At 32.1% G+C, this 13,647-nt stretch overlaps 2 protein-coding genes across 2 annotated transcripts in view; one reads left to right on the forward strand and one right to left on the reverse strand.

The window, feature by feature from the left end:
• LOC123005322 (sushi, von Willebrand factor type A, EGF and pentraxin domain-containing protein 1-like) overlaps positions 1 to 9,086 on the forward strand; it is a 15,201-nt gene extending 6,115 nt beyond the window's left edge. The window contains exons 2-6 of the mRNA XM_044399006.1: positions 788 to 1,000; positions 1,053 to 1,292; positions 1,345 to 1,580; positions 7,755 to 7,915; positions 8,529 to 9,086. Of these exons, the coding sequence (XP_044254941.1) occupies positions 788 to 1,000; positions 1,053 to 1,292; positions 1,345 to 1,580; positions 7,755 to 7,915; positions 8,529 to 8,835 (1,157 nt within the window). The 3' untranslated portion in view covers positions 8,836 to 9,086. The remainder of the gene's footprint in view (positions 1 to 787; positions 1,001 to 1,052; positions 1,293 to 1,344; positions 1,581 to 7,754; positions 7,916 to 8,528) is intronic.
• Positions 9,087 to 9,833: 747 nt separating this feature from the next.
• On the reverse strand, positions 9,834 to 10,419 carry LOC123005565. Its single transcript, XM_044399360.1, has 2 exons — positions 10,081 to 10,419; positions 9,834 to 10,010 (listed from the first exon to the last, which is right to left on the reverse strand). Exons 1-2 carry the CDS (start codon positions 10,166 to 10,168, stop codon positions 9,907 to 9,909), a joined length of 192 nt encoding a protein of 63 aa, XP_044255295.1. The 5' UTR covers positions 10,169 to 10,419; the 3' UTR covers positions 9,834 to 9,906.
• Between the last annotated feature and the right edge of the window lie 3,228 nt (positions 10,420 to 13,647).

Genomic DNA, 13,647 nt, shown 5'->3' on the forward strand with positions numbered 1-13,647 from the left:
TTTAAGCTTTAAAAAATACCAATTTGGATTTTTGAAAAAAACTTTATTATGTTCAATTTAAAACGTATTTTTTAAAGAAATTTTTCGTTTGTACGAAGAACTTTGGATTTAAATAAATTTAAAAACGGATTCAAACAAAACATAAATTATTGTCATTCGGATTGCACATTTATTATGAATTTAATACCTTTATCTGTTACAAAATTTTGATATAATCTTTTTGGTGATTTTATTTTCTCATTATTATCAGAAAAACTTTGTGTTTGTTTCGTTAATCTTTTATTTTTGGATGTTAGATAGAGAATTCTATTATTTTGTTGCGGTTCTCAAATAATTCAGCGAGTTCTCTTCAGAATGGTTGCTTCAAGTTTTCAAGACCATTTTAGGATTATTAAAAAATTAACTGTTTATTTTCACAAAGAATAAAATTCGAAATTGATTGATCTCAATTTGATTGGATTGAAGATTTTTAATTTTTATAATTTTACACCTTACAAGATTGGAAAGTGAATTTAGATATTAAGTACTTGATTTATTATCAAGTTACGGAATATATCTAAAAAATGATTTTAAATAAAAAAATATTTAGAACATGTATTTCAACTTATTTAAAATTTAGAGCTTTTTGTCGTAATTTTTTCTTCTTAGGGATTTTGATTTATTTAGTTAGACTTCTAGTTTGGAATTAGAATCATTTCCATATTTAGGAAGAATGTTTTATGGATTGAATTTATTTTGTGTAGAGCAGAAATAAGTTTCAGATAATAAAAATATCGTTTTGTTGCAGAGGACCCGACCGATCTTCCTTGCCCCGCCGCCCCTCCCGTCCTGCACAGCTCCACCACCGTGATCCAAGGCTACCAATCCAAAACCCTCGCCTTGGCGGGAACCGTCATCCAAATCCACTGCAGCCGGAAGTACAAAAACGCGAGGGCCCCATGCCAGCCGGGAAAATTACGTTGCGTGGGAGGACGATGGGTGGGAATTAAGCCCATCTGTGGTAACTATCTCCACCCCATTTTACCGCCAAATTTTTACCAAAATCATTCCAGTGCAGGCTTACGGCTGCGACCCACCTCCCGGGGTGTTATTCGCCGACATTTACAACCTCAGTCAGGAACTTCATGATGTCTCTTTTACGAACAAATATCCGATCAAATCGCAAATTACGTATCAGTGTCTCCCGGGGTATACACTGCAAGGAGATGAGGTGTTCTCTTGTTCACAGGGGGGTTGTTGGCTTCCGGCTGAGCCACCCACTTGTTATCGCACCCCGACTAATAATTATTTCTGTAAGTGGTTGAAATCACCGGGATTACCGGATTATTACTTGATTTTTTGTAGTGGAAGTGAATAGTGTTAATGCAATACTGATTTCGGGAGCGACAGGGGCCGGAGTTTTGGGTTTGTTGCTTGTGATTTGCTTGATTACGGTTTGTCGACGAAGGAAGCCTTTAAGTAGGTCCGTTCCGATTGCTCCTCCGGTTACGAGACCGGATTTGGGCGATCATGCAACTCTACTACACCATCCCGATCGTTTGGCTTTGATTCCTTTCGCCGATGGCATGCAGAATGAACAGGTATGTGTTAGGCAACACATAATACACGTCGAGTGGGGTGTGTTCCAAGCACGTTTTAGTTATTTATCGAATTAGGCCAAGGTTTTTGTTAGATATGGACGTGTTATTAATGAGATTAATACATCTTGTGTCGTATAATGTCGTGACGTAATTGTTTAATCGCCTTTAAATAATGTAAATCTAAACGCCGGCTGACAGCTTTCTTATATCACGTTGTGTAAGATTTATGTTTGCGTTGAGGGTGGGGTGTTTTTGATTTTTGTTTTTGAGTTTGAAAATTGCGTCGGAATTTGTCCTAAATTAGTGATCGTTTCACCTGTTATGAAAGTCGATAACAATTCAAATATATATTTGATTAGAATTGTGTGGCCGTGGTACAGAAAACTATCGCCATATAGGGAAGACGTTTGCCTAGTTTGCCGACTCGTAATTATTATTGATAGCCGATAATATGACGTCGATTATCTCTCTCGCGGTTTTTGACTGAAAAATATCACAATTTGGACGTATCGATGTCAGTCCAGTTAACAGTAAAATCGTTCCGACGATGTTATTTATCGACTGGGAAGTGAATTTGCCCTGGACCATTGTTTCAGTACCGTAAAAGCTACTTTTCCGTATCGATCATTCAATTTCAAGTTTCTTTTTTACGATTAATTTATTATTTTCGATCGGTTTTGAGAGTGTGAGAGAGAGGGAAATTTTTAAGGCGATCTTCGGTCACGCTTCTGACTTACGTAATCGCAAAACGAGTCGAATGTCGTTACGTTCGATTGAACTAATTGCGATTTATTGTTCGGACGATTTATTTTAATTGAATTTTGCTCATTTGCTCGCATAGTGCGCTTAATTACCTAATTATCATTCATTACGAGAGAGCCACAGATTTACGGCCGATTCGCGAATCTCCTTGATCCAATTTTTGAAGACGACAGCTTTTTTGTAATCTAGAAATTTAGAGCAAACAGTATTTTACATTTTTGTGGAAATTTACCTTGCAGTATCTGTGTTCTACTCGAATTTTTCAAGAGAATATTTGACAGACTAAAGATTTTTATTAAAGTCATCTGTGTTGCTCAGATTAAAACCCCAACATTGAGAAATATCAAATTTAATTTCCTTTGGATTTATTTCATTCAGTGTTGCCAGTCTTAATTTTAAAATCACGCCCTATTTTGATAGGAATGTAACACGGTATAATCTGTGTATAATCAAATCATATTAAAAAAATAAATTTTAAAATTGTTTTAGGGTTCCTGTCTTTTTTTTCTTTCGTTTATTGAAGTTATTGAAGCAGCTAGAAAATTAAAACTTTTTTTTTCCAAATTTTGTATGTAAATTTGGTACACTAAACATAACTTGACCATAATTTCAAGCGACATTTTTAATTTTATGTTGTTTGGTTTACTAATAAATAAATAAGGAAATCTTCAGACTGTTTTACTGTAATTAGAAAAAAGCCTTGATTTAAGTTCAATATGAGTTTTTGATCTAGGATTACTACCTATTTTAGTTTACAGAGGTCGAATTTTTTGCATACATATTAGTGGTTTTTCACGTGGAAAAAATCTACTAAAATTAGACGAAAATCTTGAACGGCTAATTAAAGTAAAATTATGAAATGTACATTAAATTAATATCTAAGCTCAGTCTCTACTAGTTTTTTACATGAATAAAAATAAGTAATAAAATCAACCTAGAGAAATTCTAATGCAAAAATCTGTTTTTATCGTCTTTATTTTATCGGTAATTTTAGAATAATTAATGATTTGTTAATTTGGAGTAATAGACATAAAAAAGCTCAAAACTCTAATAAATAATAATTGAAAAAGTTTACAATTGGTCTAAATTTTTAACCCTCAAGCGTCAACAATGGTCGCGAACCGATTTTATGACAAATATAATAATCGTGAGAAACCACTAAAACTTTTTTGGTAAGACTTTTACAATTCTACTGAAAATGTTTGATAAATTATGTCAAAATACAGGGTGAACAAAAAGTATGAAACGAAGCGTTTTTTAAAATCATTTGTCTTCAAAAATTAAATTTTGTTATGTTTTTGAGTTTTTTTTTCAAAATGGCAATATATGACAGTTTTGTTTTTGATAAAAATTACATGAAATGTAGGTAGTCGTAATCCTTAGAACATAGCTTTTGTAGAAAAAGGTTTTACCCTCAAACGTCAGAAGTAAAAGTTTTATCTTTCGGACATGGGGTAAAAACACTGTTTTGTCGCCTAAGCGTTTTTCACTTTTACCTGACATTTACCAATTTGGTCTCTTTCTTGCCTCTTTCGCTGCTTCAGTATTTTTTGGAGAGGTACAATGTACATTTTTAGCATTCGACACTTTGCACTACACTAGTTATTCACTAGTTAAATCAGTCAACACGAAAATCTCAACACAAATTCCGAAGTTGACGTTTGTTATGATTTCATTGCAAAACGTCCTGATTATTTTGTTCATTTACTTGCTAATTGTACTCTCTGAATTCGTTTGCGGATAAAATAATTTATTATGTTATTCGGAGTAAATGTAAGTAAGTAAGTAAGTAAGTAAGCCACTCCGTCGGCAAAATAAACAAACGTTCAGCTTTGCCATATAAACTATCACTTTACCTACTCCTAATAACATAATATACTATTATAGTGGGTTGCCATTAGATAAAATTAAAAATTTTGCAAAACTCAAAAACAATAAAAAATTCGAAAAATTGCATTTTTGAGAAACCATTTAAACTAACTATTTACAGTGAAATTTCCTATAAGTGGACAACGATGGTGACTTTATTTTTATCCGGTTAATAGTGGTGTCCTCTTAAAAGAAATAATAAAGCGTACAGGGTGCTGCATTTTGGATGTCCGAATAGGGAATCTCCGAAACTAAGAGGTTTAGCCAAAAACGAGTGATACATTCTGGGGCTCATTTTTTGAGAAAATAATATTGGTTAAAACCGCATCTCGCTATCGTCTTTTGTTTTCGACTTACAGACAAAAGTTGACATTATAGCGAAATCTAAAAAAAAATATATCTTTGTTATTATAGAAGATACGGATTTGAAATAAAGACATTATACAGGCACTTTTTTACGAGGAATTTAATAATGTAGTTAACAACTTTTTTCAGTTATTAGTTTAGCCGTAATAAGATAAACTTGTATTTTTTTAAATGGAAATCATAGGCGGCTATGGCAATTTTGAAGAGCTTATTTTTTTCTGATCTAAAAAATATATATTTGTAACAAAATATTTTTTATAACTATACTTAAAAAGTGAAATACATATTTTGTGTGATAATAGTTGGCCATGGAAAAACTATTTCACTCCAAATGTGTAAATAATAATCAATAAGAGTTTTGTGAACTGTAAAATAGATGAAAAAATAGATAAAATTATAAACATTAAAAAAATACGATACGGTAGAAGCAATGAATAAATATTCGAGCGCCTCAGAACAAAATTATTACATATATAACATACATATTTACATATACAACAGTCAACACAATTACAAAAAACATTTTTTTGATGGTCTAATGGAGGTAGGATAACGTTTCACATAGACGGAATTTGGGTATTTGAATAGCCATATCGTCATTTTTGTGTCATATAAAATATATTTTATTGACACTCTATGTATCATTAGAAGTTGCAATGTTAATGTTAGCTTGTTTAAAAACAAAGAAATGTTATTAGTCGCCAATAAGTTGATTTACAATTTATTTTGCATCTTTTTCATCACTTAGTACTTAGAAAACTCTTTCATTAGTGACACTGGTTGAATATAATATAGTTTAAATCCTTTTAGTTGAAGATGCAACATTTTTCATGGCCAACTGCGAACAAAAATCAAAGATATTTTTTTGCTAAAAATGTATTATAATAATTTGTTACAAATATATATTTTTTAGATAAGAAAAAAATAAGCTTTTTAAAAATGACAGCCATCTATGATTCCCATTTAAAAAAATACAAGTTTATTTTATTACGGCTAAACAAACAACTGAAAAAAATTGTTAACTACATTATTAAATTCTACATTAAAAAGTGCCTATATAATGTCTTTATTTCAAATCTGTGTCTTCTATAACAACGAAGATATGAATTTTTTTAGATTTCGCTAAAATGTCAATTTTTGTCTATAAGTCGAAAACAAAAGACGATAGCGGGATGCGGTTTTAACCAATATTATTTTCTCAAAAAATGAGCCCCAGAATGTATTACTCGTTTTTGGCTAAACCTCTTAGTTTCGGAGATTCCCTATTCGGACATCCAAAATGCAGCACCCTGTACATACGTAAACACAAAATAAAAAATATTAAAAAGGTAATAACATAGTATTTTATACAATAATAGGACTTATCAACTATTTTTTGATGAAAAATTCAAATAATGTAGTTTTCTTCTTGAAACGAGAAAATCTATAATTAAAACTTCATTATTCTGATTCAGTGAAAAGAAAAGTTCATTTTTCTCTTGATTTTGGACTTATTTTGTGGAATTATTTTTCTCTGTAGTAATATCATAAGTGGTAAAATTTTGTCGGCAAAATTTTCAGATTGTACGAGAGTTTGTTGCATAGCAATTTATGGAGTGACATTGTTAGAAAAATCTCGAGTCGCAGACGAGAGGTTTTTGAACAGTGTCACGAGCTAAATTGGCAACAAAAACTCGAGTAAAAGCAATCGAAAAATTTTGCCAGACCAAATTTTACCACGAATGGTATTCGGAGGACTATTTCATGAATAAAACACTTAATGAACTTGCAAGTGTAATGTCAGGAATTGATACATTCCCAAATCGCGTGTTTTCATTCATTTTTCAAATTAAATGAAATAACTGTCAAAATATTTAAAATGACAGTTGTTTAGACTGTTACCATGTCGCAAAATTTTATCGCTTGAAAACTCGCTTGGTTTCGATTTTGTTCGTAAATATCCTTCACTCATTGGCTCTAAATATGAGGTGAAAACGATAAAATTTTTCTTTCATCAATTTTATCGATTGAAATTTTTTACTCATTGTTGAATGACGAGATGCTATTGGCCGAAATGTAAATGAATGAAATAGTCAGCGTTAAATTCCATCACATTGGCGGTATTACTTTTTTGATAACGATGTCACTTTGACAAATGAGTTTACGCAAGTTAAATAACACAAATGTTTTTGAAAAACATGATTTTATTAAATGGCAATTCTAAAAAACAGCTTTAAGATAAGAAACAAAGTCGTTTTTAACAAGAACAATCATTATTCAATTAGGTAATTAATTTAAGTGACATCGTTGTCAAAAAAATAAAATCGTCAATGTAGTGAGATTTGAAAAGCAGAGAAAAATCATTAGTCCAAAATCAAGAGAAAAATTAACTGTTCTAATTCTAAAGTCTAAATCTAAGATCAAAGATAACAATTCTTTTCTTTTTTTAAACTCAATCCGGGGACATACTATATAATATTCTTCAGTCTATTTATTTATTCCTCTAGGTACCTATTTCTTCGTTAACTTAATGTAAGTAGTATTTATTTATATCAAATACAAACACAAACACAAAGTTAAACAGAATTTCAACACTGCTGAGGGCTGAATCGAATAAAACATACACCGATTTATGTGATTCCCCGAATTTTCTGACAGTCAGTCATAACAACAACACACGCGCGCATGACATGCTGTCCGAAGAGATTTTGTTTCAAACGTTCCGGATTGGACTGTCCTCGTCCTTTTATAAGAGAGTCCGTTTAACAGAGGAACAACGCCATTTGAAATACATTGGCTCAAAACGGGGTAACAAAAATGTTCGTTTGACAGAGGAGTCCGCTTATAGGAGGTGTCCGTTAAAAGAGATTTTACTGTATATTATTTATTTAATTATATTTTTTTCAAAAATAAATAGTTTAAGCAAAAAACGTTTGATTCCATACTTTCTGTTCTCTAATTTTAGTTGAACTAGAAAGAAGTATTTTAGGGGGTGCTGATAAAACTTCACTCACCCGTTATTTTGATATTTCTAGGTCTGTAATTCGCCTCTATTTATCCGTTTGTGGTCTAACGTATTTAAAAATAATAATAATTATATTTAACAAATGTATTAAAGATTTGTATTCGTTTATCACAAATTTTGTTTTTGCAGTCAGCTGTTAATAAAATAAAATTTAATGTTTTGTCTCTTTGTAGGCTTGTTTGCCGAGTTATGACGAAGCGACGCGTGATCGCGCCCCCAATGCGACGTCCAACAGGTTACACCGTCCCCATTGGCCGAATCTGGGAGGTCGTAGGTCACGAACGGCGTCGACTAATCCCGGAGATATAGTTCACGTCACCCGTCACGGTTCCTTGTGAGTATATCGGTGGTTATTTTCTAGAACGTCGTTTTGTTAAAATTATGATATTGTGAATTAGCACGCAGACCGTGTTTCGCGTTAATTAATACGGCAATTACGTGGAGAGCGGTAATAAAACGTTTCGGAATATTGATTCTCTTCTACGTAGACGCGTAAATATCGTTTTGTCGTGTAAAAGTTTTTGGTGGGTACATAAAAGTCACCGATAGGCAATTTTCTCGATCGATTACACTAATGACGAAAAATGCATTTATAAAACCGCTCGGCCTCGTTCGACAATAATTTCGTTCGCACAATTACTCCGCCGGTTGCGATTTAGTTTTTTTGTATTATTTATCCGTTTTATTTTGTCGAATATTTTTGCACCAAGAAAGCGAAGAATTTTAACAAGACCGAGACCCCGGGGCACCGACTATATTGACAGGCCATACACCGGAGACCGTTTAACGACCATTAGTCATTTTACCCATATAATCATTGCCACGTAGTCCAGGCGAAACGATCTCTCAATTATTGTAAATGATACGCCTGTTTCAGAATAATCGGTCATGATGAGCGTGTGAAAACTGCTACATTTCACTATTCTTTTTGATTCTCTTAATTCTAGCGCCTCGCATACGCCTAGTATGGGCTCCACGGACACGGTGGCCGTCTCCGAGGGCTCCACCAATGTCACTCTTGACACAGTCTCCTCTTATAGCGGCTCCCAGCCGGCTTCTTGCAGAGTCCACTGCGGCAGTTTGGCCTCTTTCGACACGAGTTCGGTCCTCAATACCGAAGGTGTGCCGTTATTAGAAGAGAGTGAATTCGAGGAGATCCAAGGAGGAGATAATTTATCGGCCATTGTGGATAATCCCTCCATTTCAGATAACGCCTCCTTTAAATTATCCACGAATTCGGCCGAATTCGTCTAGATTTTTTCCCAGAGATTTTTTAGGTACCTGGAGCGTATTATTGTACAGACTAACAATCTAATTTTATTTTATTCAAAAGTAGGAAAAGTTATTATCGTACTGTATATAATGAATGACCAAAGTTATTATAAGCTTATTATGATAATTTGATACTTACGCTCGAAATATTGGATTGTTACAAGTGTAAGTGTTGTGATATTACATTTAGTTTGTTTTTGTAAAACGTATCAATAAAAAATTATTTAAATTGGTTTTGCATTTTTATTCAATGGTTGCTCTAAAAGAGACAATTCCGGTTTCGAAACGTCGCTTCTCATCAGGTAATTAATACGTACAAATATTTATAAACTAATGAATTTAATTAACAGTTCAGAGGTGGATATTAACGTCTAACCTTGACTCGTCGGTGTGTTTAATTTAAAATAATTACAGATTGCGCGTTTGCAGTATTAGCTCAATAATAATTATTAAACTAATCATTTATCTTTACATTGCAGATACTTTTGTGTTGATCAGGGTAGAAGTGTCAGGATAAATATTTTCGTTTTTTTTTCTCTTCTTGTCCAATAAATTATTCAGTGCATTAGCCTGTCTTAAGTGTGTTTTATAATAAAGTCTCCTTATCGCAGTTAAGATTTTTATCGCATCGATCTGTCTTATCACTCGATCGCCGTCAATCAATTCTGACCGGGAAATAATTATTGTATCGTCAAATTTAAATAAAACCGAGAGAGAAAGAAGCGTTTTTTCGAAGCGAGCAGGTTGTACAAGTTCAATTTTAACGATTTTACGTGATAGAATGAAGATGTCGTCTATAATTCAATTAATAAAGTCAATGTTCCAATAAATGATGGCCGAAGACAAGATTGTTGCATTTCATATCGGCCTCTAATTAGTCGTCGGGGTAGAGGAATGGCGTCCTATAAACGTCGCTGGAATTTCTCAAATAATCCGTTTGATGATTGATTTAATGATTTCAGGAAATAATACACAACTCGTTTTTAGAAAATTTTATTCGAGACGAATCACAAATGTGTTAAAACATTGTGCAAGTACAGAAAGGCGGAAAAATTACTTTTTCTGTCCTCGTGAGCCATAGTACGCCGAATTATTCGGGTTGAGTTGATTCGAGCGATTGTCGTAATCTTGCTGGGAGTAGGAACGTCCGGACGAACCTGCGAAAAGCAGGAAAAGCAAACATTGCATTATTTACTTTGAAACATTTCCCGGAAAAAATTAACTTACCGGTGTTTGAAGAACCCCTGCTTGAAGAGTAGGCCGAATTATTCGGATTCATTTGGTTGGAGCGGTTATCCCGACCACTTTTATCCATTTTTGCACTCGTTGGAACTGTTAGCACTTGGAAAAACTGCACAACTTTTGGTAACAACTTCTTTGCGCTTGCTTGTAATCGACGGTCTATATATACCCGAGCTAATTTTCTTTTCGTAAAAAGGGGATTCACAGGAGAATCCTTGCTGGCATTGGTGGATGCGACTAATCAACAAGAGCTAAATTCTTTTGGGGGCGCTGGTATTTGATTTTTTTGTATTTTTTTAATAACTTAATTTCTGTCTGTGTCAAATATAGAAGTTTTAATATTGGTAAGAAGGGTGTGTGTGGTTGATTGATAGATAAATTATTTATCTCTAAATATGGCGGATGCACCAAATTTTTCCATAATTTTGGAGCAATGAGCCTACATTTTATTTATTTTTAAAAAGAAATCATTAACAAATTCTTCAGCAAAGCTTGAGGGATCAGTAGAACAAAAATAATTAAATCGAAGACTAGGAGTATTTTCAGTTTTGATGAAATTACTCAAAAATTTTGTTTTCAGCGTTTCGTTATTATTTGTAATAGTTTCAATTCTTAATTTATTACATAATAAGTAGGCATACGAAATTAAAAAAAATAAACTGGATGCAGTTTGAGCTTTAGAGAGATTATCTATTTTCTTGGAAGACTATCAGCCTGTTTATATTGCTCAGAAATTATTATCTGTTATTATTTTCCAAAATATTTATTGAAATATATTACTGATTTAATCACTCAATCAGTTGTGTAGCAAACTGTGCGGTGATTTTGGTAAAAATTAAATATTTAAATCAGAATTTTGGTGAAAATAATTGTTGTGTTATTGTTAGTTTTGTTTAGAAATAAAATTACTTGTCGAAGGCAAAGGTATGATTTAACTTGTTTAATAATTTTTGATTCAAGTAGAATCTGTGATAAGCAAATTAATGAGTTGAAAATCTCTAAAACTCATCTTATTCTCTTGTTAGGGACTGGAAACATTTTTCTATGTACAAAGAAATATAATGAATTTGTTACCAAAATTAAAAAAGTTAGAGAAACTAAATTAAGGTTTATTTCTTAATGCTTTTACTATTTAAATGGCAATTAGTTAAAATTCTGAATTAAATGATATCAAATAAAATGTAATGCTCCTTCAAAAAAAAATAATACAATTACGACGCAGATATATTTTGTAGGGGAATTACCTTTTTTCCTACAAGATATCACTGTGTGCATAATAATTGCTTGAAAGCTGTTATCTATCGTTACGTTCTTCAAAATTTTATAAAATACATGTTATCAAATATTTTTGACTCAGAAAAATGTTAATGAAGTGTGAATTTAGTAAAATGGAAATTTTATTTTGTCGAAAGAAAGTTTTTCTATGTCTGGAAATAAATTCAAAGGAAGGTTTGTACATTTTAATTCTTCTAACTATATGATTAGGGAATGAATTCTGAAAATGCGGAATTTTGGATATAAAAGGATGTTTGTTGTATTTGAAAGTAAAATTTATTAATATTCTTGTAGACGTTTCACCTTAATACCACATAAATCATCTGCTTATTATCCTTATGAACTTTCATTAAGTTTATTTAGCATAATTTTATTCCTGTCCTAATATTAATTTTTGTTGGTGGTCTTTTAATTTTGATTAGAAGTGTATTTTTAAAGGAAAAATACAGATTTTTTACTTTAATTATATAATGAAAAGGCTTAAACAAATCATATTATACCTTTATCAAATATGAAAATGATAAAAATTGTTGAAACAATGACGTAGACTAAGCTTTTCGGGGGATTACCTATTTTCCAGTAATTTTCAATTTGCTTGAATGGAAAAATTCTTATCTATATCATTGTTGTGTTTCAAATTAAACAATCATGCTAGAATGAGGCCTGCTCTTAGTTTTAGCTGCGCTAAAAGAAAAAATACTTTTTGAAATTATTAACGAAATTAATAGAGTCATAGCTAAGTATCAAGTTCAAGGGTCTGTTATCAAAACCAGTAATCAGAATTGTTATAAAGTTGTAAGTAAATTTTTTGTGGAGTTTAGTAATGGGACAGTGGCCATTAATAAATAGTTATTTATTATACAAGACGATAAAGAAATTGTTTATCTACGAGTGAAAAGACTTTTTTTACGAGTAGATAAACTATTTTTATCGTCCTGTATAATATTTCGTTTTATTTTGTACTCACCTACCAAAATTTCTTGAATATAAACACTAGATAAAAATTACTTTACTTTACTAGGCGATAAAAGACTACTTTATCTACTGAAATTAGTTGATAAAAGCACTCCTTAACATTGAGTACAAAATTAAAACTATTTTTGTTACTTTGCAAACGTTTCGGGACTTTAATTTTCCCAATTCTCACGGCTACAAACAATTTAGGGAATATGTATTACGAGTATAACTTTTCTACACGAACAAAATCAATTGTTACCTAAATATTAGTGTTTTGTGGGTATAAATTGGGTAGCAAATGAAAACAAAGTTTTACTAGAATACCATTTTTATTGAAAATGTTACAATATTGTTAAAAGATTTCTTTTTTTAGGAGATTGAACATCCCCATCCTTGATTCTGTCCTGTGGGCGTACTTCCTGCAGATCCAGCCCTGGAATTCCAATATACTGGATTATTGGGATTAAGTTGATTAGCCCTATTGTCGAGATAGCTTTTTTGACCTGTGTAACCATGAGTCACAGCTAAAAATATCGTTTTTATCAAAATAAAATAATTCGATTAGTTTTCAGACTTACTGCCTCCTCGGTACGCAGGATTGTTGGGATTTAACTGATTAGCACGATTACTTGTACCTGTTAGATCCATCTTTGTAACAGTTTTAGCACTGATGTGAGAGGAGCCAACGTTGGGTTTTTATAACTAGAGGACGAACAGGAAACTCGGGACTTCACACAAATTATTGATTTTAATTGGAATATAGGAAAGAGTGGAGTTAAGGGTACAATTGTGGGGTTTAGGAACAAATTAAGGATTATGTGTGATATAGGTTCATAATCGTTTCTATAATCAGCTGATTTTGCCAATCGATAATAATAGTGACAACAGTGCGCCATCTTTTATCAGTAACCTTAGTTTAGGCAACAAACCAATATAGAAAATAATGTATTTTTAGAAATCTATTTTATGCCTTGGTGGGGGCCTCCAGCCTTTAATTTTTGTTATTTGGAGTATGTAAAAAATGGTGAAAAATTAGAAAAAAATAAAAATAATTAAAGCCAATTAACTGGTACAAACATTGCTCATTTTTAATAAAGAATTTAATAAAAAAAGAAAGTAAAGAAAACACAATAATCGAGATTGGATTGGTTCGTGAAACTAAATCGCATCGTTTTGCTTCAAAAAATTATGATTTTGCACTTGGTTTTGGCACCCTGAAGAGGTCGCAGTTGTCGAAACCCATCATGATAAAAACCGATTGACCGATGGTTCGTCCGTGGCAATCATCGTGTCGATGTCGGCTCTCGTAGGGATCAGGAA

Source organism: Tribolium madens, unplaced genomic scaffold, assembly GCF_015345945.1.
Source record: "Tribolium madens isolate multiple individuals breed KSU strain unplaced genomic scaffold, Tmad_KSU_1.1 Scaffold_20;HRSCAF=117;Tcas5.2_LG4, whole genome shotgun sequence".
NCBI lineage: Eukaryota > Metazoa > Arthropoda > Insecta > Coleoptera > Tenebrionidae > Tribolium > Tribolium madens.